The sequence below is a fragment of the Ammospiza nelsoni genome, chromosome 5, assembly GCF_027579445.1.
Source record: "Ammospiza nelsoni isolate bAmmNel1 chromosome 5, bAmmNel1.pri, whole genome shotgun sequence".
In the NCBI taxonomy this organism is placed as follows: Eukaryota; Metazoa; Chordata; class Aves; order Passeriformes; family Passerellidae; genus Ammospiza; species Ammospiza nelsoni.
Window position 1 is genome coordinate 69501351 of NC_080637.1, and position 24038 is coordinate 69525388.

Sequence of the window (24038 nt, forward strand, 5' to 3'; positions counted from 1 at the left end):
TGCCTCTCCTGGATTGCTTTTTGCTGCATTACACATCATTAGCACTTGGGCATATTTTCCAGCCTGAATGTGCTGCTTATCAGCATTGCTGAGATTATACTGCAACTGATGTGGAGTCTGTCATTGATCTAATACCATAGCTACAAATATGAGTGTTGAAATGTTGGCAGCTTTCTGCTGCAGTGGGTGTATCTTGAGAGCCTCTAGACTTGCTGAAGTCACACTGCAGATATTGCTCACGTCACTGAATCTCTCTGCACCCTCTGTGACTGCAATCTTTCTTTCTTCTGGAAGATGCAGTACAGGAAGACAAAGTTGCTTTTTGTTTCTCATGCTGGTTTCATGATTTTTTTGTCCCCCGGATAGTTTTACTCTGATTGCCTATGAACAGAAACCTTACACTTGGTATTGTATTTGCATTCAGGTATCAGTGTCAGTTGGTCAGACTGACTTTGTCATGAGCCCACTAGCCAAATAAACATGAGAGCAAAGCAGATAATTCTTTCATTTCTTAGATTAATTTTTTTAACAGCAAACTAGGCAAAGAGGTATAGCTCTAAAAGTGGTTCCAGTTAGAGAGAAAACTGCAATGGGAGTAAAGTCCTCTAGGAGATCAGTGAACCTACAACAAAGCTGCTGGCAACTTGCATCTTGGTGGTTCCACTGCATGTAAGACCACTTATTTTTGTCTTGCTTTCCACATTACATAGTTCTGCTGTGTTCCCTTTCTCAATTTGCCACTCTTCCCCCTCCCAAACTCCTTTGATGCTGCCTTTATACTTGGCCTACACTAGTGGCAGTAGCTACTTTGATCCCCTTGCTGCTGTTTGTCCTGCCTGTTTAAGTGGATATCTGTAAGCATCAGATCCGTTTATCTCAGCAGTCTCTCCTGTAATCCAGAAGCATCACAGCTAATTCTATCTTACTCCACATTCAGTTCTTATCTTAGTCATTTAGGTATCCATTTCCTCCTAGTTCTGAGTAAAATAAAACCAGCCACAGAGGAACCTCTCTATGTGCTCATTTTACCTGAGGTCCTAGGTGTGCAAAGCAGCAGTGTGCAGCTCTTACAGGTGTACACTGTTTCTTCTTTACCACTTGTTAATAATTTTGCTCAAAAGACAGTAGAAAAGAGTTTGGCTTTTCTTTTCATCTTTTCTCTCTGGTCAGTTACTGCTTTCAGTAACTCCACACCTGCGCAGTAAGGTGGTTTCTGGAATTTGTTTTTCCTCTGTGTTTATTACTAATAGTGACTGCAAGCTTTAGTCCCCTGATGAATGTACTCCTTGTTCCTGATCTCATTAGTGGAGTGGCTTCAGCTTTATCTCACACACTGCATGTGTGGGTGACATCACAGGGCACTGCCACACTCCTAAACTACTCTGGCTTTGTATTAAGGCAGCATTAGGCTTTGTACACACAGACTGGCTCCCTGGAGCATCCTCCAAAGTGCTTCCTTCCTCTTCCCAGCACTTCTTCTTTGTTCCATAAGAAGGAAAACTCATACTGGGAAGGAAGGCAAGCACTTGGTAGGGGAGCTTCATCTTTTGTCCTCCTGTAAACCACCCATCTCTCTTAGTCAGAGCCAGTCAGGCACAGAGAAACAGCAGGAATGCCCCCCTCACCTTCCATACAGGCACACAAAGCAGTAGAAAGAAGGTGCTACAAGAGGCTAAATCCACTTTCTGACACTCACTATTTCATCCTGGTCTTCCCACTCCACTTCTGAAAGATCTACGCTGTTGTAGTTCGGCTTAGGCTTCAGTTTCTTTCCTTCTTTATACTGGAATTAAAAAAAAAAAAAAAAAAAAAAAAGGAAAAAGAAAAATATTCAAGTAAGTAGCTACATCAATTCCTAAACCAATCCTTTAAGAATTGGTGTGTAATTTGAAAAATAGGGGTGTCTCATTTATTCTCTGAATAGGCAGGCAGAATTTGTGCAGTAGGCAGAATTTCTTGGTCCCATGTCACAGATTTCTTTACACTGGCAGTGAGGCGCTAGGGCAGTCCCAATGGGAGAGACAGGAACACAGCTAAACTTACAGGCAAAGGCTGTGGCCTCCTTCCCCTAAACAGATCAGTGCAACACCCCTGCCTGCAGGAAATCAGTTTTTTTCCCTGCAGCTGAGTATAATCCCATTAACATTATAATACCATCAGGAGATCTCTTCTGATGGGAGTCAGGTTTAACTGCACTCACGGGAGACTTTTCACCTACAACTAACTGACGCCAGAGGGCTATTCCCCTAATCTCCGGGTGAGGGAGAAGGCGTGAATCGGACTGGGAGAGGCCAATTGACGCTGCAGGGATAAAGCAGCAAGGGCTGTGCCTTGCCCCGCCCTGGAAACGCGGCGTGTCCCTTCTCTTCACACACTTTACCTTTACAAGAACGTAAAATTTGGTGGATGATTGGTTGATGATTTATGATCACGATTTATATTTTTGTTTGGTTTTTTTTTTTTGGGGGGGGGTTAGTTCTAGGGTTAGTTTGTTTTGGGGTGGTTATGAAATGATGATGGCAGTTGATTATTGTTTTTGATACTAGGAAATATAGAGGAAGGTTAATTAAAAGTGTATTGATGATAAATGGTTTGGATAATGTAGGGACATATGGTTTCATGTGCCTGTGGTGACCCTGGCCAAAGCTGCCTTTCTGAAGACAGGGCCACCATGGGGCTTCAGAGCAGCTTTCTCTTGTGGTGACCACACTAATGCTTATAGATGTGAGCAGGTGGGTTTGGGCAGACCAGAAACGTGTCTGGAATGTAAAATCCTCCCGTGCTGGGCATCTCAGCAATGAGGCCAGCTGGCCCTCCTGCTCCTGGGTGCCTGCATGTCAGAGCTGGTGGCCTTCACAGCCCAAAACCCCCAAAGGAATCAGAAGCAGCACAGAAAGTCCCCGTGTTCAAGCCAGCAAAGGGTCTCAGATGCACAGCTGCACGTACCAAAGGACGGAGGTCGGGGTGTGAGAGGATGTAGCCGTTGTTGGTGTTGAGGAAGGCGTAGCCATGGACACCCAGCTGCAGAAAGAGGCATGACAATAATCAGTGCTGATCACACCCAGGCACCACCAATATTGAGAAATATTTTCCTTTTAAAGGTATTGACCAGCAGAAAGTGGAATCCATCCCAAAGCAGGTATTTGTCTGCTCTGTCTGTGCACAAAAGGATGTGCAGGAAGTTGGTCTGTGTACACATTCAGAAAAATATGTCCTCCTACAGTCTGATTGTCAGCATGGACAATCAGCACCCAGAGGCAGACTGAGCCCTCCACAGCAGAGATGCACAGGAAATGGGCAGTGATAGGGAAAATTTTAGTTTTAAAACAATTTTTCAGGAATAGCATAATCTATCAAGAGCAGACACCGGCTGACCTGATCTGTGAGAGATTTCCAAGAGAGCCATTACTCAGCTCAAGCCCATATATAATGCAAATTCCAACTACATCCTGAGTTGCTAAAAATCTGCAGATAGCCTGTGCTTGCCAAAACATTAGATGTCTCAAGAAAAACAGCAATGAATAAAGTTTCTATCTTAAAAAAAAAGTTCCAACTCTATTCCTACAGAGACAATCCTGGAGGGATAATGTAGGGAATTGAGGAGGTAACTAATTTACAGTCTGTCTGTGTATTCAGGGAATCAATTCTGTATTTCACACATCCCAGACCAAAACCTTGGACCATCTCTATGTGAAGCAGTTTCTTGAAAACCACACTTGGCTTAACTCAGTGTGGCAAAAATGAAACCAAGACACTGGATCAGCAAATTTCTTTTTTGGCCCATTAAAGCTGAAATTTCCCAGCCCAGTAAAAGCCCAATCATTAATATATAAGCTCCAGAGGTCTGGAATGCTGGAACTGGTCCTTTTGGAGCCCATGTACTAGGGAATTCAAGTTGAGGACCCTAGATTTCCAAACTGGTCAGGAGTTGGAGGAGTTTCTGAGAAGATATGTCCTGCTGCTGATATAATGAAATCAAAATTTTTCCCCTCCTTTCCTGGCACTGCTTGGAGGAAAGAACAGTGAAACTCCTTAGCCCAGAATAAAAAAAAATTATTGTATATCTGTCCTTTGAGTGACATGGGGGGGAGATAAAAAGGCATTATTCCTATATAGAAATCATATAAAAATTGACCCAAAGCAGGCAGCTTTGCATGCTGAGTGCAGGCACCCTGACACTCTCAGTTCCAGGGTTGTCTGCAGGATCATTTCCTACAGCTGCCTGTTAATGGTCTGCCCTGAATCCATGTCTGGAAGCACCACAGAAATTCACAGCTTCTGACAGCACTTTCAGTCCTGTGAGTCTTCAGCAATCAGATTTTGGACAACTGCCTCACTGGTAGTAGTTGTCTGATAGTTATTGAAGAGAAAACAAAAACTTGAAATGTTGGTTCAACTTGCCAGATTTCAGGGTGGTCCTTGGATGTGCTTGTTGTCTCCTGACTGAACAAAGGGTCACTGCCTGAAATCTACAGCAGAAACCAAACCAAACAGTGCATCTCTGGGGAAATTTCCTATGGATGAACATTTTTTTTAAGATACATTGAACACAGAGCTAATGGAAAGTTTTTTGACTAACAATTCTGGAGAGCAAATACTCTATCCAGGTACAGCATAAAATGAGTGAAAGCCAACTTTCTGTACACTGTCCTGCCAAGAAACCATCATGCTGATCTGGAGAAAGGAACCTCTAGGCATGACAGGAGAGTTGGCTCTCCACAATCCATTCAGCCCTCAGTTTTTCAGCTAAGAATATTGACAGTGAAAAGAATACATTTTTTGCCAGCTGGCATGGCAGCTCTTGTCCACTGGGAACTGGATATAAAACTTCAATTCTTCTAATACAGGCTGTCATCTCTGAGAGATTTAGGCTGGTGACCATCAGGATGCAAAGGTTCCATGACCTTTTGCCAACCTACTGGATCACCCAGTCCTTGTGTTGCTGAAGCAGCCTAAAAGCTTGTAGTAGTAAATTATTTCATATGTGCTGTATGGAAACCACACACCACTACATCCAACTCTTCCCTCAGGCTCACAGTTTTTCCTACAGAGCAGCAGAAGTGATTTTTCAGTCATGCCCATGGAAGTGTGAGTAGTGACTCTGCTGTGCAAAGGAACCAACTGCATTATCTCAGTCTTACCTTGTAGCGTGGAGCAAGTTTCAGCAACTCCCTCAGTGGTACATCAGAGCCCACCACACCCAGAAGAATGCCATGGGATCGCTTTAACACAAAGGAGAATCCATTTTCAGAAGCAAAACCTGCATAATTTTATACCTGAAAACACATTATGGTCTGCCTAGTAGTTTCTCACCCATCCCCTCTAGGCTTCTGTGAAAGTGGTTATTCAAAACCAATTAATATACTTCAAAAACTCCACAGAGGTTATTCCAGTGTTCATGGAGAAGAGTATTTCTACACAACACTAATCAGTATTCACTGCTGTGATTCAGAAGTAACAAAATCACTGACAACAAGTTTTGAGGGCAAATCCCTGCATTCAGTATGTGTAAATAGCAATAAGGTCAAGAAAATAATGCAAACCGACAACATGAACAGGTTGATAAATTGGGCCAACTAAATAAATGCCAAATACAAAACTGTTAACCCTGAAAAAAGGAAATCCCCCCTCCATGGCATGGGGATCTGTTTTTTCAATAAGCAGCTGGAGAGCATTATGGATAAAATACACCCAGACTCCCACTGCAGTGCTGTGCTAATGCAGGCTATGGTCAGCCCCAGGTGGAGAAGGCACACAGTCACTTGTAGGACCTGGATGAAGAATTTATCCCTTGTACAGCACTGATAAGGTACCATTCTCCATTTTAAAAGCATGCTGAGAAATTAGAAATGCTACAGAAAAGAGTGCCTAAAGGGTTTCTAACCCCAGAGGAAATGCCCTTATCAAATCATCGAACTAATTCAACCTTTTTAATCCTATCAAGATAGACAGGTTTGATTTTATGGCAGTGTAGAAGATGCTTCCCATGAGAACTTACTAAAGGGTACAGGCTTTTTAATCTGAGGAAGCCATTATGACAGGAAGGTGAGGTCAGACAACTTAAAAGCAGAATTCAGACACCAGTTTTTCACTGAGAGTTAAAAACCACAATAGAGAGAGCTTGGGCCTGGATGCCTTTCTTCAATGATGCTTTTGCCAAAACCAGGATATTTCACTCATCTGTGTGAGATGTAAAGGTCTGCAATAAAATGCAGACTAGACAAGGTAATGATCTCTTTCAGCCTGAAATTTCAGGCTCTGTAAACTAGGCTTGGTTTGAAAATGGAAGGGATAAAACAAGAAGCGTCATATTTAAGGGGTGTTTTAAAGAAATCACAGGCTATCATTCTGGCAGATAAATGATCACCCATCCACCCTGCCAGAGCTCTGCTGCCTTCCCTGATGGCTGAATGTTTGTTCAGAGCCCCTTTGGCTTTAGAGTCCCACAAAGCTGTGTTGCCTCTGTCTCACTCACCGTCTCATTCTTCTTGCTGAACACTGGCATGGCCACCGTCGTCATGAGCAGCAGGCTCTGAGCCTGGGATGCAAAGAGCTGCCAAGAACAAGAGGAGAACTTGTGTCAGCAAGTGCAGCACCCCAGGAGCACCAGTGCAAGGAGATGCAACTCCCAAGGACCCCAGATGTGCAATTGGCCACCTCCTTGTCTCCCACTCAGGAAACAGATGGCAACACTTTTAAATACTCAGTGTCCAAGAGGACTGTGGATGGATGCTTGTTCTTGTGGGGTGATGAGGATGGGATGAAAGCCAGTGAAATGCATTGAAGAGTTGTTTTAATGAAGAGACAGGAACCTGAAGAAGTGGTGGCACAATTTGTACCCACCACTCTTTGTGAGTGTAGACATGGGCACTTATACAATGAGTGCAAAATACACCAACACAAACAGCACAGAACAGAGAAAAGCAACACAAATATGAGCAAAATCACAAACAAGGTATACTGCAAACATATGAATACCACAAATGAAAAACACCACAGACAAATATTTAAATGGCACAAATGCACACAAAGCCTACTTATATACACTTGTTACTCAGCCATCTAAGCTCAGGAAAAAGAGACAAAGTAATGATCCAAACAGATACACCACAGTTAGCTATCTCTATGAGGGATACAGGACATGCATATGTAATGAGATAAGAGATGTTCCCAATTCAACAGAGGACAGATGCTCTAAAAGCACATGAGAGGAGGTAAAACAGGCAAGTCATGTGCAAAGGAGTCTCCCAAACACACCACCTATCAAAAGATTCCCATCCTTTACTGCTGGTAACATCACTCCTTCCATCTCTCATTTGGTGTGAGTAGTAAGGCAAGAAATGACCTCCAGTCCCTACTACAGAGCATGCTGAGAGCCATAAAGGAACAAGTCAGCAATCTAATCACTTGGTGGAGATTTGCACTTGGTATCTTGAGCTACTTCTCTGGATGATTTTGTGTGCAATCTTCCCATTTACAGCAACACTCACACTAACACACAGCAAGTAAACTACTCTGGACATGTGGAAAAAGAGATCAGGTGAATTAAGCCACCGCACAACACAGATAGCCCTACCCACTCTGAACCAACAGCACAGCTCTCCAGTACATCCAGCATTTCCTCTCCTCTTCTTGCCAGTTCAAGAGGAGCCTCAGTGCTGCAGCCCCCACCCCTGCAGATGTACAGGCCAGCTGTGGCTGTGAAGGCTGGCACTGGCACAAGGGACACAGCACATGGACAAAACACAGGGTGCAGTTACCTCCTCAGACTGTGGCAGCTGGTGAAAGACATGGATGAACACACAAATGAATACATGAATGGAGGAATGAATCAAAGACAGGACAGGTTGGGACAGAGGAAGACAATGGCAAGACAAGAGATAAGAAACAAGATGCAGAAAAACATGTGCAGCAAACAAATGTCTGTGACTGCCTTGGGAAGCATGACTCTATACACCAGTACCAGAGGTGGCAAATCTGCTGATAAAATAAACTTCCTGGATAATTAGTAGCACTTCTGGAGGCTTTGATAAGTACACTCAAGTACCATGTCCCAGCCCTTGTTTGGCACAGCTCATACAGCAGAAGATACCCCACGTCACCCTCACAGAGCCAAATGTCTCCCCACAGGGCAGGCCTGAGACAAAGCAGGGGGCATTGGGAGTGATGACTGTCTGGTCTTTTGCAGTGTGTCCTTTGCCCACAGGGCTGGGCACTGCGGTGAGTTAGGTCCTGCTAGTTTAAGGAAGGAAAGAGTGAGCCTGCTGCCTCAGTTGAAATCTCTATGAGTAGCAAACACTTTGCAGTTAGCTACTGGGCGGGAGGAAATCAGTCTCTGTGACCCTACCCTGAGCCAAGAATGACCTATTGTGTGAACAATCCTTTAGAAGGCACCCTGCTTGCACAGAAGCACATCTTAGGTGATGTTGTGCCTGTGTGATTAGTCCTGGGCACCTGAGTCACTGCAGATTCGTGTCCGAGTCTGCACACACACCTCAGCTCCAGGAGTAAGCAGAAAAGAAATATTGTCTGTCTCAGTAGAGCCAGAGCCCAGTAATTTCTACCAACCAAACAACTCCTGGCCTGTTTTCCCTAAGTTTCAGGGCTTTCTTTGGGGTTTGGCCCGTGCTGGGGGTCCTTACCGCGCTGTCCATGTAGGCTTCGGTCCAGATGATGTCGTGGTCGTGGTTGATGACCATGGGCCGGCTGAGCACGTGCAGGTACTCCATGACATTCTCCTGGACATCTGCCAGCGTGGAGATCTGAGTGTAGTAGCCTTCATGGAGAAACAGAGCTGTGAGTCACTCTGCTGACACATCTCCCTTGTTTCTAAATGAGTGCAAAGCTAGAAAACTGAATGTCAAAGGCTGGGTAATCTGCTCTTTGTAAAATGGGCCTTAACATCCAAAAGCACCTGTGGAAATCTAGAGTTTCAAAGCAGTGGTTCTGTTCTTCCAAAAATGCTGAAGCAATGTGCAAGATGAGAGTCTTGATATAACCAGATTTGTGCAAAGCAGATGCAAAATGTTGCTTTGGGTGTCAGGAAAAACCTTCCACTGATCAGAGTGCCTTTATTCTGGAAGGCCAAACATATGCAAGCAAAGGTTTTTCACCAGGCTACCCACTTGCCCTGCCCTATTTTATATTAAGATAAAATTCCACTTCCTTTTCCAGATCTTTTTCCAGCACTCTTCAGTCTGCCTAGTTTTACGTTCAAGGATGGCAACTACTTCCATCTACACATTGAAAGCAGAATAAAAAGTGCAAGTTACTTCTTTCCAAAGCTTTGTCCCTGCAGCTGGACACACAGCCATCTAAAACTACAAGAGTACAGGGCAAGGATGTTCTCAAGTTACCAAAAGGCCCTCACAGAAGTACCTGCTGGTCAGAAGTGCTAACACAGTAATGTCATAAGGATTCTTGTGTCCTGCTTCTTACCACAGGCATTGGTTGCACTTGGTACAGGATAGAATATGTCAGATGGAAAACTTCCCAAACACCAGGAAAACATTGCCATGTGAAAGGGCTCATGTTCTGATAAGCTTTGTGATGTGCAAACAGATTTAGTGTGCTTTAAAACAAAGACCAAAAGAGTTACACAATGCATTGAAACAGAAGAACCAAAATCAGGGAGCCCTCTGCACAGCTCAGATCTGCTAAGTGAGAATGCAAGTGCACAGAGCACATTTTTGTTACCTGGTTATTCAGAAGAATGCATTCTGACATTTTACAGTGAACCCACAGTACCATGAAGTCTCTGTCACTGATCTCCTGGCTGAATACAGAATTTAAAACCCAGGGGTTTGCTTCATTTAACAAAACATAAAAATATTATATGTAATTCATAGTGCTAATTAGACGAATGCTTGAGTCTTGAGCATCCCCAGCTCACAGACATTCTACAGGCCAGCAGCTCTCCTGTCAACTGTTTTCAGCAGCAAATGTTCCCATGCATTTCATGCTCTGCTGGAAGCACTGCTCAGGCTGGAAAAGTCTGTACCTGACACCCAGCTTCAGTTTTGCCTTCCTTTCCCTGTTTATACAGGACACTGATGCAACCAGCATCGCTGTCTCCAGAGGCCAGGTCATGCTCAAACGTGGATGGCGTTTTTCCCTTTCTTCCTTTACTCTTGCAGACTCTGACAGTGCTAACTTGACTTTTTAACTGGCCCCAAATGCACAGAGGTGACTCACTTACTGTGGATGGATTTTCTCATTCATTTAATTTCATGCCAGATAGAGAGAATAGTGGGTTTGGGGTGGGATTAACAAGCTATTTTTGTATCTCAGTGGAAATCACTTACACACAAAGAATTTGGCCAGAATACAGGGGTTAACCTGCAGACCTTGTGAAAATTGCTGTAAAACCTTTAAAGCAGCAATGTTTGTTTTATGTCTCAGCCAAAAGATGTCAGGCTCTCTAACAGAGCTTTGGACAGATTGTCAAAAGCCAGCAACTGGGACACAATAAGCACAGGGGACTTAGGTGGACTACAGCCAGCATGAATCTTGGTCATAGTGTCCCTTGGCAGGGTGACAGGAAAATGCGGTGGCTCAGCACGGAGCACTTGTGTTAGTTGGACACAGGCACACTTCACGTGGGCCAGCAGGGGCTGCTTTTTCCTTAGCTTGTCTTCCAAGCAGGGGCTTGTGGGCCCCAGCAGTGGTGGGTGAGCCCTGGAGGGGTGCAGGGAGGTTGAGCAGCATTCCCACACAGCACCTTTGTTGTTGCAGGCGATCCATTTCACGTTCGGGGCAAAAGTGACCTCCCGTCCTATGAGGTACGTGAACACCCGCACCTAGGAGCATGCAAAGACAGGAGAATGAGGCTGCAATGTGCTACCAAATCCAAAGGGCTGAAGTTTGGCATCCCCTTGTCCACTGGTGTGAACGTGGTGAGAGAAATAGCTCTGCTTTCACACAGAGACAGGAGCCTCTCGCACCATTTGTTTCCTGTTTTGTGGCCTGGAACTTAATTTCCAATTACAATAAGCCCAGAAAGCCAAGTAGCACCCAGGATCATCTGAATAACAAAGCAAAAGTGCAAATTCTGTTTGATTCTATAATAGCAGCTCTGCCAGGCACTCGGCAACCACATGCAGAGTGGTTTATAGCTCCCAGGAATCCTTTACCCAGGAGAACAGCGGGCCACATGAATCATTTAGAGAGAGCTTTACCATTTCTCTTGCATTTGACCACCAACAAAAGAGCCAATCCTGAAATAAACTGTTTCAACAGCCCCCTGCTCTGGTCTCTCAGTAGGCTGCTTCTCTCCCTTTGTGCATTGCTGCTAGCTGGGATGAGGTAAACAAATAAATCAGGAGGGTTTAGGATGAGCAGCGGTCTATTACATTTTCACAGCCAGCTCTGCTAGTGCAAGCCTGTAATCACAGACATCAGAGTAAACAGGGCTGGAAGGCACCTAGAAGGGCTGTTTGGATCATTCCCCATACCACCATAAGAACTTGGAATAGCCAAACCTTTTCTGAACAGGACCAGTTATAAACAGTCCTACATGGGATTAAAACTCTTAGCATGAGTTAGTTTTTAATTTTGAAATACTCAATTCAGTCTTTATAATCTCACCAGGAGAACATTTAGATTGCCCACACCTTTAGAAAACAAAGTGTATGAAAAAGAAAAGCTTCCCTGACCTAGAGATCTGCATTTATAACCCTCTCACCTCAGAAATCACCACAGCAAGCTCCTGCCTGGCTGCTTTGTTTGCATTTACAGTCAGGTGCCCATGGGTACTCAGGTACTGGAATATGTGAATGCTCAGCTTTGCCTGATATCCTGGCTCATGCTCTCCCCCTCCCAGCACAGCAGAACAGCCCCTTTCCCCTCCCTTTCCATTTCTCACTTCCCAGCCAAACCTTCCGATCGGGCCAGTTGTACTTTTCAAAGACAGCTTCATAATCCTCCACGGCTCCATCGGTGATCAGCATGATGGCTTGGTTACACAGACCTCCTTGGCCAGCATCTCTGAACTACAAACAGAGAGGGAGAGCACTGCTTACCCACCACAGGCTGGTTTTGATGAACTGCACTCTATTTATTCACAGTGGGCCACATCCTGACTTCCACTTGCAAACCCCACACTGCTCAGAAAGATGATTGTGTTCGCATGCTGCATATAGATTTTTTATTTATACAGCCTTGCCTGGCACATGCAGACACAGGAGGCTTTGCAGAAGTAAAATAATGAGGAAAAAATAAGTGCTGTGGAGGAAGGGTGTGATTCCCTGCTGCTTCACATCTTGCACAGTCGCATTAGTTTATGCAAAACAACTATGGATTGACCATAAACACGGCAATGCTGATTTGACAGCAGTAACTGTCACTTTTTATGGCAGAAAATGTGAGAGGAGTGGGAAATCAGACTCATTATTCCAGGATGAATCCATCAGTCAGCCAAAGAACAGCAAAGAAAGGCAGGAGCATATGAAAAAAGAAGGCAACTGCCATTGGAGCTGGGAAAGGTTATGGACGTGCCAGCTAGAGAGGCCATACACTGACATGACAGATGACCTGTTATTTATGCATAAGAGAGATTTCAGGCAGAGCAGAAGTGCACCAGGACTCTGGTACAAACACTGCCATGCTCCCAAGGGCACTTGCAGAGGTGTTGGACAGATGTGCTCCTACAAGCAAGCCAGACCCTGCCTATCCAGCCAGGGAGAGCCAGCCTTGGAATGCCGCCTGTCTCCTGCTCCATGTGCTTCCCATGCCCTCAGGTACCTGCTCTGGAGAACTGAGGGCCTCCTGCAGCACCAACACAGTGCTAAAGCCAGCAGCAGAGGCGGCTGAGGACATCCCAGGGACAGAACTGAGCACTTGGCTGCAGCTGCCAGCTCTGTGGCACTCTGTGCTTCTCCTTGTCCTGCCCCTCACTGCTGCTATGCTCTGAGAAGGAAAATCTGATCAACAGAGGAGGGTGCAGAAATTGATGCAGAGTGAAAAAATTATGGAAGAAGGAGAAACAAAAGCTCTCCTGCTAACAAAGATTAATGAGAGGCAATAATACGAGATAAGAGTATACAGGAGACCAGCTGAAGGGCGATTAAGGTTACATCAAACAGCAGCAATTTTAAACTGGATAGTTATATCTTATGGAAAAAAAAAGGTATGCAAATGGCACAATTAATTGTATAAAATTAAATCCCTGGATGGGAGAACAAGAGCACAGGCCATGAACTGGGAGTTTTTAGATGTTTTAGGGTTCAATTCCCAACTCCTTTAGGGTTTGGTAATGCTATGTTATGACAGACAAATGCCTTTTCCAACATGGCTGGTCCTGTGGTTCCACTGCAGATTAACATCATGACCATCAGTACCTTGATGCCAGTTCCAAGCCCAGATTTCCCCAGTAATTTCACCACTCCTTATTATGAAATTACTGGGCTCAGTGCTAATATCACCATAACATCCCCTTCTGCCACCATCTATGTTATCAGTCCTGCCTCCTCCAACTTCACACAGCACCTGTAACTACACTGCAGAGAGAATGGATTCAACAGCCTCTGAATGATCAGAGGTACAAACCCTCTCTGGCTGTGCCCCTGCTTGTATCACTGAGCAGAACCAGGACAGATGATCAGGAGTGATCAGAAGGATGCTGTAACAGGGTCATTTCTAACTAGCTGCTCTCAGTGAAACATCTCTGGGAAATACCAAGTCAGGATGAGGTGTTTGGATGTGCTCCTCCTCCTCTCTCATGTCCCCCACAGCAGCACATTCAGAGGGGAGACAGGCAGTAAAGGCTGAGGGTGTACAACAGGATGCAAAGGATGCTCTTAGCAAAGCAGGTGAGAGCCTCATGGAATTTTGCTAAAGACCAGCAGGTAGGAAAAAACCAGAGCCTCAAGTGAGGTATTTCTAGGACAGAGATCAACTGAGTGCAGATTAGCAGGGAAAACAGACAGTGTGAGTGACCATGAGGGAGGCACAGGGTGCAGGAGATGTTGTCAGAATGAGGCTCAGATCACAGATATAGGAACCTTGTGGTTATGAAAGCAGCTTATTCCTAACTGTTGCAATCTACAATATGTCTGTTTGGATTATTATTAAATTAACACTTAATTAAGGTCACTCACCATTTCATCAAATGACTTAAGATCTCTTCATGAAGCTTACTTCAGAACTCATAATTCTGAGATACTGAGAAATTGGATGTTATATCAGAACCAGCAATCTCCTAATTACAGGAGTAGATGATATTTTCAACAGGGAAAATGAGATCATCAGTGTCATAGAAATGGAGATTAAAAAGACAGATTTAGAAAACAAACGAACAAGAGGTAATCCCTGGTTTTTAGGTCCTTTGTGACTGGCTGCAGCTGTAGCAAATGATCTGACAGCATTTGCAGCAAGCTCTGAGCATAATTCCCTGCTCCGACTGAAGTCTCAGGAGCAGGAAAGAAGGGGAGATGAGGAATAACATGTCCACAGAAGAGATGTCTGAAGACTTGCAGGCTAGAGCTGGGTCAGTGAAGGAGGCACAGAGCTGTGTAACTTCAGTCACGTTGCCAGGACTAAGAGGCATGATCTAATTAATTCAGGGTCACAGTTTCCTGCACTCCCTTGTTTGCTCATTGCCTTTTACTCTGCAGTTATAGGCTGGCACAGAGCTCCCAGTGAAGAGATTGGAACCATCAGCATGGCCCAGAGATGTGCAGGCAGGCGTGCTGATTATGTGCATGCCTGACCAGGGGACTGAGCAGCCCCTCTCCATCTCTCCTGACCCATTATTTATGCAGACCTGCCTCTGGAATGGCCTCCAGAACTACTGAAAATTCAAACTTGGTGGAAAGCATCTCATGGGGAGAAAATCAGCAGTAGACAAGAAAACAAAGCCAGTGAAGGAGAAACGAGAAAGGGCATTAAGCAAGATAGCAGGAACTGATAAACAGGAAAGCCTGAGCTTTGCATATCCTGAAAAAGATGCTGTAGAATCTGGGTCCATAAAAATGTGACTGGAATCAAGAAATAATTTCTAAGTGTTCATAGAAGAATCAAGAAAGGGAGTAAAAATAATACAATGCCAAATGATAAACAGAGGGAGATGGTCAGGCAGAGATTCTTTAGAGCCTCCATCCTTTATCATCAAAAGGAAAATATTGTAATGGCTGGGTACTCACTGAAGTGATAGGAAACTAAGAAAAGAATGAATGAATTAGAGGCAGGGTCACAAAGTGGCAGGGTTAGGGAAAAGACTAATTTAAAGCATTTGAATAATATGTGCTCAGCATGAAGGGAAAGAATTGCAGAAGGTGTAGCTGAACTACTTGCCTTATGGGCTGAGACCTGACAGGGACTATACAAGATCCCAAAGGATGAAGAGGCAATCAACAGAAAACACAGAAAATGGATGGATAAACCCTCAAACATCTAGCATGCTACTAGAAAAATGAGTAACACATGCATCTTGTGAATGCGTAAATCAATAGACACAAGTGAGAGGCCACAAACCTTTGCTTACTTAAATCAGCACACAGGTTCATGCTTTTTATGGCACCAGTTTGCTCAAGTTACTCAGAATTTTTTGTCTCACTGAAATCCAATCTGTTACCAGTTTCATCACTTTTTTCCACCTATAGCCATTCTGGAATGACCCACTCAATTAACTTCAACATTTATGTGATTCCTGAGATCAGCAGTGAGTCAAGGCATGACTAAATCAGCCTGGTGGTAAGAGGAAACATCCAAGGTGGCCTTGGAAAGCAGAACTTGGCTTTTCTTGTCCTCCACAGGGTGGGAAAAGCAACAGCTTTCAAAATACTTGCTCTGAGTGTATCCTGAGAAAGGAGGACAGATGCACATTGGAAAGCAGAGGCAGTGGCTTGAACACAGAAGAGGAGGGTGGATACTGCCTGGAGAGGGATGCTGCAGAGACACATCAGCTGAATAGGAATTAACAATGTGACAGTGCCTGAAAAAAAAACTGTAGCTGTTGTCTTACGTCCTGTTAAGAGGACTACGGTGTGTAAAACAGGGAAGGCAATTATTCTGCTCTGCTTAGCACCTGATAGCTCTCAGCTGCAGCACTCACACACTGTTGGGAGGATGGTGGAAGCAGCCTGGAAGCAGAACAAAGGGGTATAAATCCTGCAGGAAAAAGGGGAGAGAACAAGGCAGGCCAAGCTTGTTGAAACAAGGAAGAGAGGAGAGCAGTGAGACAGATTAAAATTTAATAAATAAGAAAATACCTCAAAGATAGCACTTAACACCTGAGAATTTTGAAGCACTTCATAAATGTGTGCTTAAGACCATGGCTTCCCTTGGATGCATATTTTATTGAAACCACTTAGTTTGTGGCTAAATTGAAATGGAGAGTTCAAGTGGTTTATTGAGCATGGCAGAGAGGGATGGGGGGGTGTCTCTGGCTGGCTGTTCTCCTGAAACTGATCTGCAAATTGTGTCATGGATTAAAATATGCCCTGTCTCCCCCAGAGGATAATGGAGGAGAACAAAGACAGTGAGAGATTTGTGCTCTTCTTCAAGCCCTCTTTGCTACTAATACCTCATTGAGTGGGTCTCTGCTGGGCTATTAATTCTGTAAGCAATTGGACTGAGGAAAATTACCAGGGAAATTCTGCAGCCACTCTCATTACAGATATTACTGGTTGTCTCTTGTAATCAGCAAAGCCTGTTTCATCAGTGTGATGCTGCAATTTTCATTCTCCTGTGTGCTCCCGTGAGCAATAACAGGAGAGCCTGAGGAACAGCTGAGAGTGGGAATTTTGTCTGATGAGAAGGGGGTGGTCAATTCCACCAAAGTTCCCCCTTTTGCTGACTGTGACTGCACAGATTTGTTTTGGGGCACACTGACTAAAATCCTTTTCCTCTGCTCTTACCCATACAGGTCTAAGAAACTCGAGGAGATGATTTCAGAGAGCCCTCAAACCCCATGAGCACTTGGCAGGGGACACCCTTTTATCTTAGGCTGTGCTACTTGCAGAGCCTGGGGTGCTCCAGCTGCTGATATTAAGGCACTCTGCTTCACACATTTCTTTGGTAACAAAGATATTGTTTTATGGACAGCCATTTCCTAGGCACAGAACAGCATGTCACCTTTCCTCATCTGCAGGTGCTCAATGCCTGAGCCTTCTCCCCAGACCCAAGGTGAGCAAAAGGCATGAGAGAAGCAGTACTTCACCTTGTGAATGAAAACAGCAGAAGGTTCTGTCACCACTGGGTGTTGCACTGTCCAAGAGCAACCTCAGAGCTGTTTAGAGCTTGTTGAGCAAGACAGACTCAACAAGAATCAAGATAAGTGATGACTGCTGAAATTGTTGACTCTATTTTTTAATGCTAAATAGAGAGAAGAAATAAATTCTTTACCCACCAAAGAGTTTGTTCTCTATTACTGCAGTGGAGTCACATTAATCTACTGGGGTGCATGGGCAACACTCCCTGGAGGTACTTTTGGTTCACTGTTTCAGTGGAGGACATATTTGTCTCAGCTTTTAAGGCCCCTTCCATCCCAAGCCCTTCTATGATTCTATGAGCCACAACCCCACTATATGCAGTGCCATGAGGGGACGGGGGTATTCAGCTTCTTCTTAGTCCTTTTCCTTGTTACCATTCCTTAAGAAACAGAATTAAATTGTACATTTTCCTCCAGGCTACTGAATTTCCTATTCAATGAAGCAATGAATAATTTATGGTTCTTTTCAGAGGGATTAATTCTCCTGTACCTGTGATTTCTTCCCCAAGCACTGACACTCAGCAAAGTGACATTGAAATAAATCTGAAGAATAATCTTCCATGTCTTCATTATCACCACTGCTCACTAATAACATTACTTACAACCAGAACTGTGGCCCTCAGCAATCAGTTGTATTTTATTGCCATCATCTGGAAAGGTGCCTGGGCAATGCCCAGTTGTGTGGCTTATTAAGAAAAGTCACGAAGCCACAGCTTTGCTGGCTCCTGATCCTTCCTGGGCAGGGACTGCTGGCTGTGGACATCATGCACAAACCAACACTTCCCCTGAGATGGGTGAGCCCTGCACACTGCTTGTGATAAATGTGGGATCCATGAGATTAGCTCCTGCCTGCTCCACACTGCAGCAGCCTGAGGGATGTGCTGACACTGGGGGAGAGGAGTGCAGGGCTGGGCAGGGACTTTCAAGCCTCACACCAGCACCAACTCTTACCTCTCTCAGGATTTTGAAGGACTCTGTCAAAGCCTTGCTCACTGTCCCCACTCCTTTTGCCTGCAGTTCCTCCACCAGCTGCTTGAAGTGCTGGCAAAAAGAGAAGGAAGAAAACCAGGAATGAGTTGCAGGCAGGGTGTTCCCTTTGAGCAGGGCAGGAAAGGGTGGCCCAGAATAGGCTGTGCCAATGTAGCTCCAGCAGGACTGCATTTCTCAGTCTCTGGACTGTGAAGTACTGAGGATCCATGTAAGATCATGAAAGGGGAAAATCTGGGAATCTGACTTGCCCTTATCTGCTCCTTCAGGAAAAATAAAACATCCTGTGCACCCAAAAGCAACAGCAGGGGGAAAAATAAAAATGTGAATGCTTGTCTATGACTTAAGTGGCATTGATCTGCTTAAATTAAACCCTCTCTGCAAGACAGTGTTTAGGATGTTTGGGAATCCTTTGGGAATCCCTGCAAAGGCATCACCCTTTGTAGTCATACTCTGTGGCCTAGGGCTAATCTGGGAGAGAAATCTAATTGTTGAAGGCATACAGGGATGCAGTAATACAAATTAAAAAAACTGAAATAAGGAAAACAAAACAGAGAGGAGCTAAAAATACCAGTCAGCCAGGAGGGTGGTGGAACAGCTGGACACCTCAGGGCTGCTGAACCCTCCTGGATCAGAGCAGCAAAACCCTTCCACTGAGAGGGCTTGCTAGCAGTCCATCCTGATGAAGGATCAGGCCAGGCTGAGAACATATTCACCAGGAAAGGACTGATTGTTCTCATTTCTGAGGGCTGAGGATGTGCGGTATCTAAGATGGAGACCTTCTGCCCTCTGCACACAGTTTTTAACAAGGCAGCCTGGGCTAGGTCTGCTGGTGGTGCAGCAGTGGGGACCAGGGGAGCTGTGGCTGCTGCTCACCCACCAGCTGACCCTGTGTCACAGCAGCTTGGGGTAATTCAGGGTGAGCCACAGAGCCAGCACACAGCCCTGAACTGCTGCTGGCTTCTGAAATTCAAACCCTGTTCCTTGTCCCTGGAGTTTCATCTCACAGCATCTCAACCCTGTTCTCTGCCTGCATGAAGGGAGCTACCTGAGTCACACTGAGAGGGCCTGGTACTCACCTCTCTGTTATCTCTGTCTGCTTGGACCAGGATACCCTTAAAACAGGGCTCAATAAAATGAACATAATCATTGTACTGCAAAGAGAAAACAAGAAGAAAGGAGTTGTCATGGGAGAAAATTCACAAAATGGGTTCATGTCCTAGGTGCATGTTCAGAAAGCAGCATGGAACATGATGCCATTTTATACCCATTTCCCTTAAAAACTGTTTATAGTTATCATGGCAAACTAGGATTTTGATGACCTGTTTGTTTAAACAATGCATTAATTACAGTGTTTTGCTGAGTTCTAGCTGAGCAGATCTACACATACAAAGTTACTTTTTTTCCCCCACTCACACCACAAAGTTTTTATCCCCACTTTATGAACTTGTATCCCTGGCCTTGCTTCTAGCACTTTTTGCACATAGTTTTCACTTCTGGAGACTTTGTGAGTCCCCAGCTGAACCTTGTAACCTGAAGTTTGAAGCCTCTGGTGCACAGCTGAACAGTAACAAAGCAGGTTAGCACACATCCACTGGACTGGGATAATTAGGGGAGTGGATGATTCCAGGCTGTGACATGTGAGGAAAAGCTTGGTAAGGCCCCTGTGAACCTTTTCCTGCAAGGTTCAGGAGAGTGCAATTCCTAAGAGGCCTCTGAGGCTCAGCTGATCAATAGGAACTTAGGTCAGGCTATAAGGTCTCTGAGCCAACAGATTCTTGGTGTGAGTGCAGTAAAGAAAAAAAAAATTAAAAATATATCTATATATCTATATATATATAGATAGATATATAAACATGGTATTTCTGGGATTGTTTTTGAAGAACAGATGATATTTCAAACTCCTTAATGACTCCCCCTCCATTTTTCTGCCAACACTGTTCACTCTTCCATCTGTCCAGTCATATAAAGACAGAATTGTTGCCACTGGAGTTTCTAATTAGCTAACATAAGAAGCTATCAACAAAAAGCAAAATTTATATCTCAGTGGCTGTGCCCTGGCAAGCTATCATAGAAAGAAGCCTGGGGAAGGAGATGGTGTTTGAATTAGCTCTGAAAATTAGAAGGCAAGGAGCCTTTAACATGGCACCAGTCTTGCTATGAGTCATGGAAAGAAGTTTTGCTTTCTGTGGTCACTGGTGCTGGTTTTCTGTGGGTAACCAGCCCATCCTCACCCTGCCAGGGCTCAAAAAGGAAGAGAGTGACACTGAAGCTTCCTGACCAAGCTCCAGGCAGCCCAGCTGATGGACTCAGAACTGTAAGGGCAGCCTTCCAGGATGCTGGAGCACAAAAAGGCACATGGTGATAGTTTTCTAGCCTGGAAGCATTATCCTGAGGATTACACTGCTGCTGCTGGACCCAAATTCAGTGTTAGGGCAAGCTGGGTGAATTATTATCTCTGGTGTCTCTCTGCAGCCCTTTGTTATCTGTTGCAGTCACATCCCTAAGAAAACAAAAAGATGCAGCCAACACCCTCTGTGGAGGAGAGGTGAAATGAGCTGGCAGCCACCCTGCTGAACACACAGAGCTGCCTTCCCAAGGGGAATCTCCCCAATCCAACAGAAGTGCTGCTGTAGGTGGGTCACTGTGATTTGCTGAGGGGAAGGAGGAGGGGTGTGAGGCACCAGGAGAGAGCTCAGCACTGGAATGGAGGCAGACATACTGCAATGATGTTGACAAAGTCATTTTCTCCCAGAGTATCCAAAATGGTGACAATGGTGTGCTTGGCAATGGTCATCCTCAGGCCCTTCATGCTGCCACTGACATCCACGATGATGACAATGTCCTTGGGAGAGGTGGCTGCTTGGATGTACCTGCACAACAAAGAGCAGCAGCAAGCAGGGTGAGAGCCAGGGAGGGGGAATGCTGGGCATGCTGCTGTCACCCTGCCAGCCACAGCACCACGGCCACATTGCCCAGCAGGAACAGGCTGGCCCCAGCACCTCACTTCCTGCCCTGGGAAGTGCTGAGCCTAATGCAGACGTACACCCAAGAATTCTGAAACTCACCACAGTTCTGAAACTCAAATATCCCCACCACCTCCCAGCCACAGAAGTGTAATTTCCATGTGGCACATGCTAGAAGCCACAGGGAAAACTGTTGCTGGCAGGGCTTCACAACCTGCTATTAACTTTATTTATGTACCCCCTTGTCACTGTTATCTTTTCTGAAAAATCTCTTTACCCAGAATTTTCTCCTGAGAAGCCTCAGAGAAAAATGAAAACAATTATCTGATTTGCTTCTCCTGCGTTTTGCTGCTTTGGAATGGGGTTGGAGATTGTTTCATTGGTTTCATGTGAATTGTTTTTACTTATTGGCCAATCAGGGGCCAAGCTGTGTTGGACTCTGAAGAGAGAGTCACAAGTTCTCATTAGTACCTTTTAGCCTTCTGTCTGTATCCTTTCTGTATTCTTTAGTATAGTTTTAGTATAGCATTCTTTAATATTATATAGATCACAAAATAAAAAATTAGCCTTCTAAGAACATGGAGTCAGATTCATCACTCCTTCCAACAATGGGGGTCTCAAAATACCACACCCCCCACCTCCTGCAGGGGCACCACAGGACATTAATTACTGATCAGCAGCTCCCCAAGGTGTCACACCTTGGAGAAGGGGGAGAGAGGAAGGATCAAAGGTGCTTTGGCCAAGTCTCTCCGGAACTCACCAGCCACGGTTCCTGCAGTCAAAGGAGATGACTCCATTCTCATCTGGTAACCACTTTATTCCTGAGGAGAGCAACAAGAGGAGCAATCAGCACTCACCTGCACTGCTGCTGTTGCCTGCTGAGACCTGGCTACCCCAGGGAGCACAGGAGGCTGGACAGCCACAGCAGTGGCCATTCTGCAGAAATACAAGCAGAGCTGCTCGGTCTTTGGCAGTTCTGAGTAAACTGTTTATTAAAAAATGTACCTTGGAATAGTCTGTTCAACTGTGAAGCAACTGCTTGTACTTTTGAGTTTTTTTCTCACCTTGAGGTAGTTCTCAACAACAGATTTTTTTCTCACGGGGATGGTGGAGAGCATAAAAAAGCAGCAGCAGTGACTGGGATGCATCCCAGATTCCCTGCTACAGGCTCTGCTCACAGCCATCTCTGCATTCACCTTCCCCAGCATGTGCCAGGGCACAGAACAAGGGCAGGCAGCCATCTGACCAAGTGGCACCAGGCAGACTGCAGCTGCAGAGCATCTCAAGGGTTCCTGCAAGCACAGCACCTCCCTCCTGTGCTGTGACCTGATGTGCACTCACAGCTGGTGAGTGGATGACCAGCCAGGGTGGCCAGCTGCATCTGCCATGTGTGTCCTCAGAGGCTTGGCCACCACTCAAACCCTCAGGGGAGCCCTGCTATGGTGTTTTGAGAGCTCTTTGGAGGTCCCCTGCCAGCAGACTCCTCTGGGGATGCATGAGGGGCTGGTTCTAATGGAAGAAAGGGGTTTATGCCTGCAGAGTAATTCCTTCAGCCTTACCACCCCATTTTGCTCACTGTATTCTGCCCTTCTCAGGGCTGGGATGGCCACAGGCTTCCCAGACTGGATTCCTCCATGGCACAGGCCCTGTCTTGCAAGGTTATTGTGTGGCACTGAAAGAGCAAAGCCCATCTCTACTCTTTTACCTGGGTACAGCCTGAAGAATCCAGTGGAGCTGCCAAAGTACTGCCAAGTCAGCGTGGGATCCCTTTCAAAGTTGTCCACAAAAACAGGATTCAGGGCTTCTGACATGTAAACTCCATTGAGTATGGCAGGGTCTGTGGGGGAGAAAACTGTGTTAAAAGAAGGGAGGACATCCACCATCCCTGATGGAGGAGAGGGATGGGAACAAAGGCAGCTGCAGGAGGAATACAACCTTGTCCAAAGCTTTTACATTGATGCATCCTGTTCTCTGGCCATTCAAGTGAATCCTGGAGGCCAGGGCACCACTGCCACTGCAGGTGATCTCAGCTTGGTCAGACACTATTAATTCCATGTCTCTGCACAGCCTTGCCTGCCCTTGAGCCCTACATCTGGTTGGAATAATGCTCCCAGAGGCCCAGGGAGGTCATCACAGTGCTGAGCACAGCTGGCACAGCCTGCAGGCAGTGTTTAACTGCTGCCTGACAGGGGATGTGTGGCTCTTGAGAAGCAGTAGGCTGATGCATCACTGACAGCCTTTCTGCAAGGCCTGTCTAAATTTATGCTGGGTGTAATTACCTAAGACAGAAGAGCCCTAGGATTTACACAGTTGCACTCTCTCTCTTCTTTTCCTCATTGAATCTTTCTTTTCTTCTTGGCCTGCTCTTTCTTTGACAAAGCCTGGGCTGTCCTACCATGCCCCCATCTCCTCAGGAGAGTGAGAAACAACGCTCACTTTTAACATTTGAAAGGTGTTGTCATTATATTGCAAGAGTTCCATATTGTTGTCTCCTTAGTGCAAGTTTCCTACCTCCTTGATGTTTCTCATAGGCAGCTCCTTTAAGCACTGACTCTTTCTTCTTCTCACAGCAGCCAACTAACTCCAGTTCTCCCTCAACCAACAAATCCACTCTTTTATAGCACTCTTCTTCTTATTGACTACAGCTGTGGCCTGCTCCTAATCTTTGATAATTGGCCCAGCTGCAACTCTTTAGGGGGCAAGATTACTTTCTATACTACCTTTATTTACTTATATTCTATCCCCCTACAGAAAGGTTTATTAAACCTTAACAAAGTACAACAAAAGACTGAATAAGGAAACCCTGACAGCACTGGGAGCATGGACCACCATGTGCTCACCCACAAAATGGCTCCTCCACCTTTTATACCTTTGGT

General features: G+C 45.3%; 1 protein-coding gene across 1 annotated transcript in view; it reads right to left on the reverse strand.

Moving 5' to 3' along the window:
• CACNA2D4 (calcium voltage-gated channel auxiliary subunit alpha2delta 4) overlaps positions 1-24038 on the reverse strand; it is a 119548-nt gene that overhangs the window by 81595 nt on the left and 13915 nt on the right. Inside the window, exons 6-18 of the mRNA XM_059473076.1 lie at positions 22868-22999; positions 21923-21983; positions 20919-21069; positions 19276-19350; positions 18161-18250; positions 11877-11990; positions 10721-10799; positions 8643-8776; positions 7761-7778; positions 6476-6553; positions 5142-5222; positions 2947-3021; positions 1697-1783 (exon numbers count right to left, since the gene is read on the reverse strand). Coding sequence (XP_059329059.1) covers positions 1697-1783; positions 2947-3021; positions 5142-5222; positions 6476-6553; positions 7761-7778; positions 8643-8776; positions 10721-10799; positions 11877-11990; positions 18161-18250; positions 19276-19350; positions 20919-21069; positions 21923-21983; positions 22868-22999 — 1175 coding nt within the window. The remainder of the gene's footprint in view (positions 1-1696; positions 1784-2946; positions 3022-5141; positions 5223-6475; positions 6554-7760; positions 7779-8642; positions 8777-10720; positions 10800-11876; positions 11991-18160; positions 18251-19275; positions 19351-20918; positions 21070-21922; positions 21984-22867; positions 23000-24038) is intronic.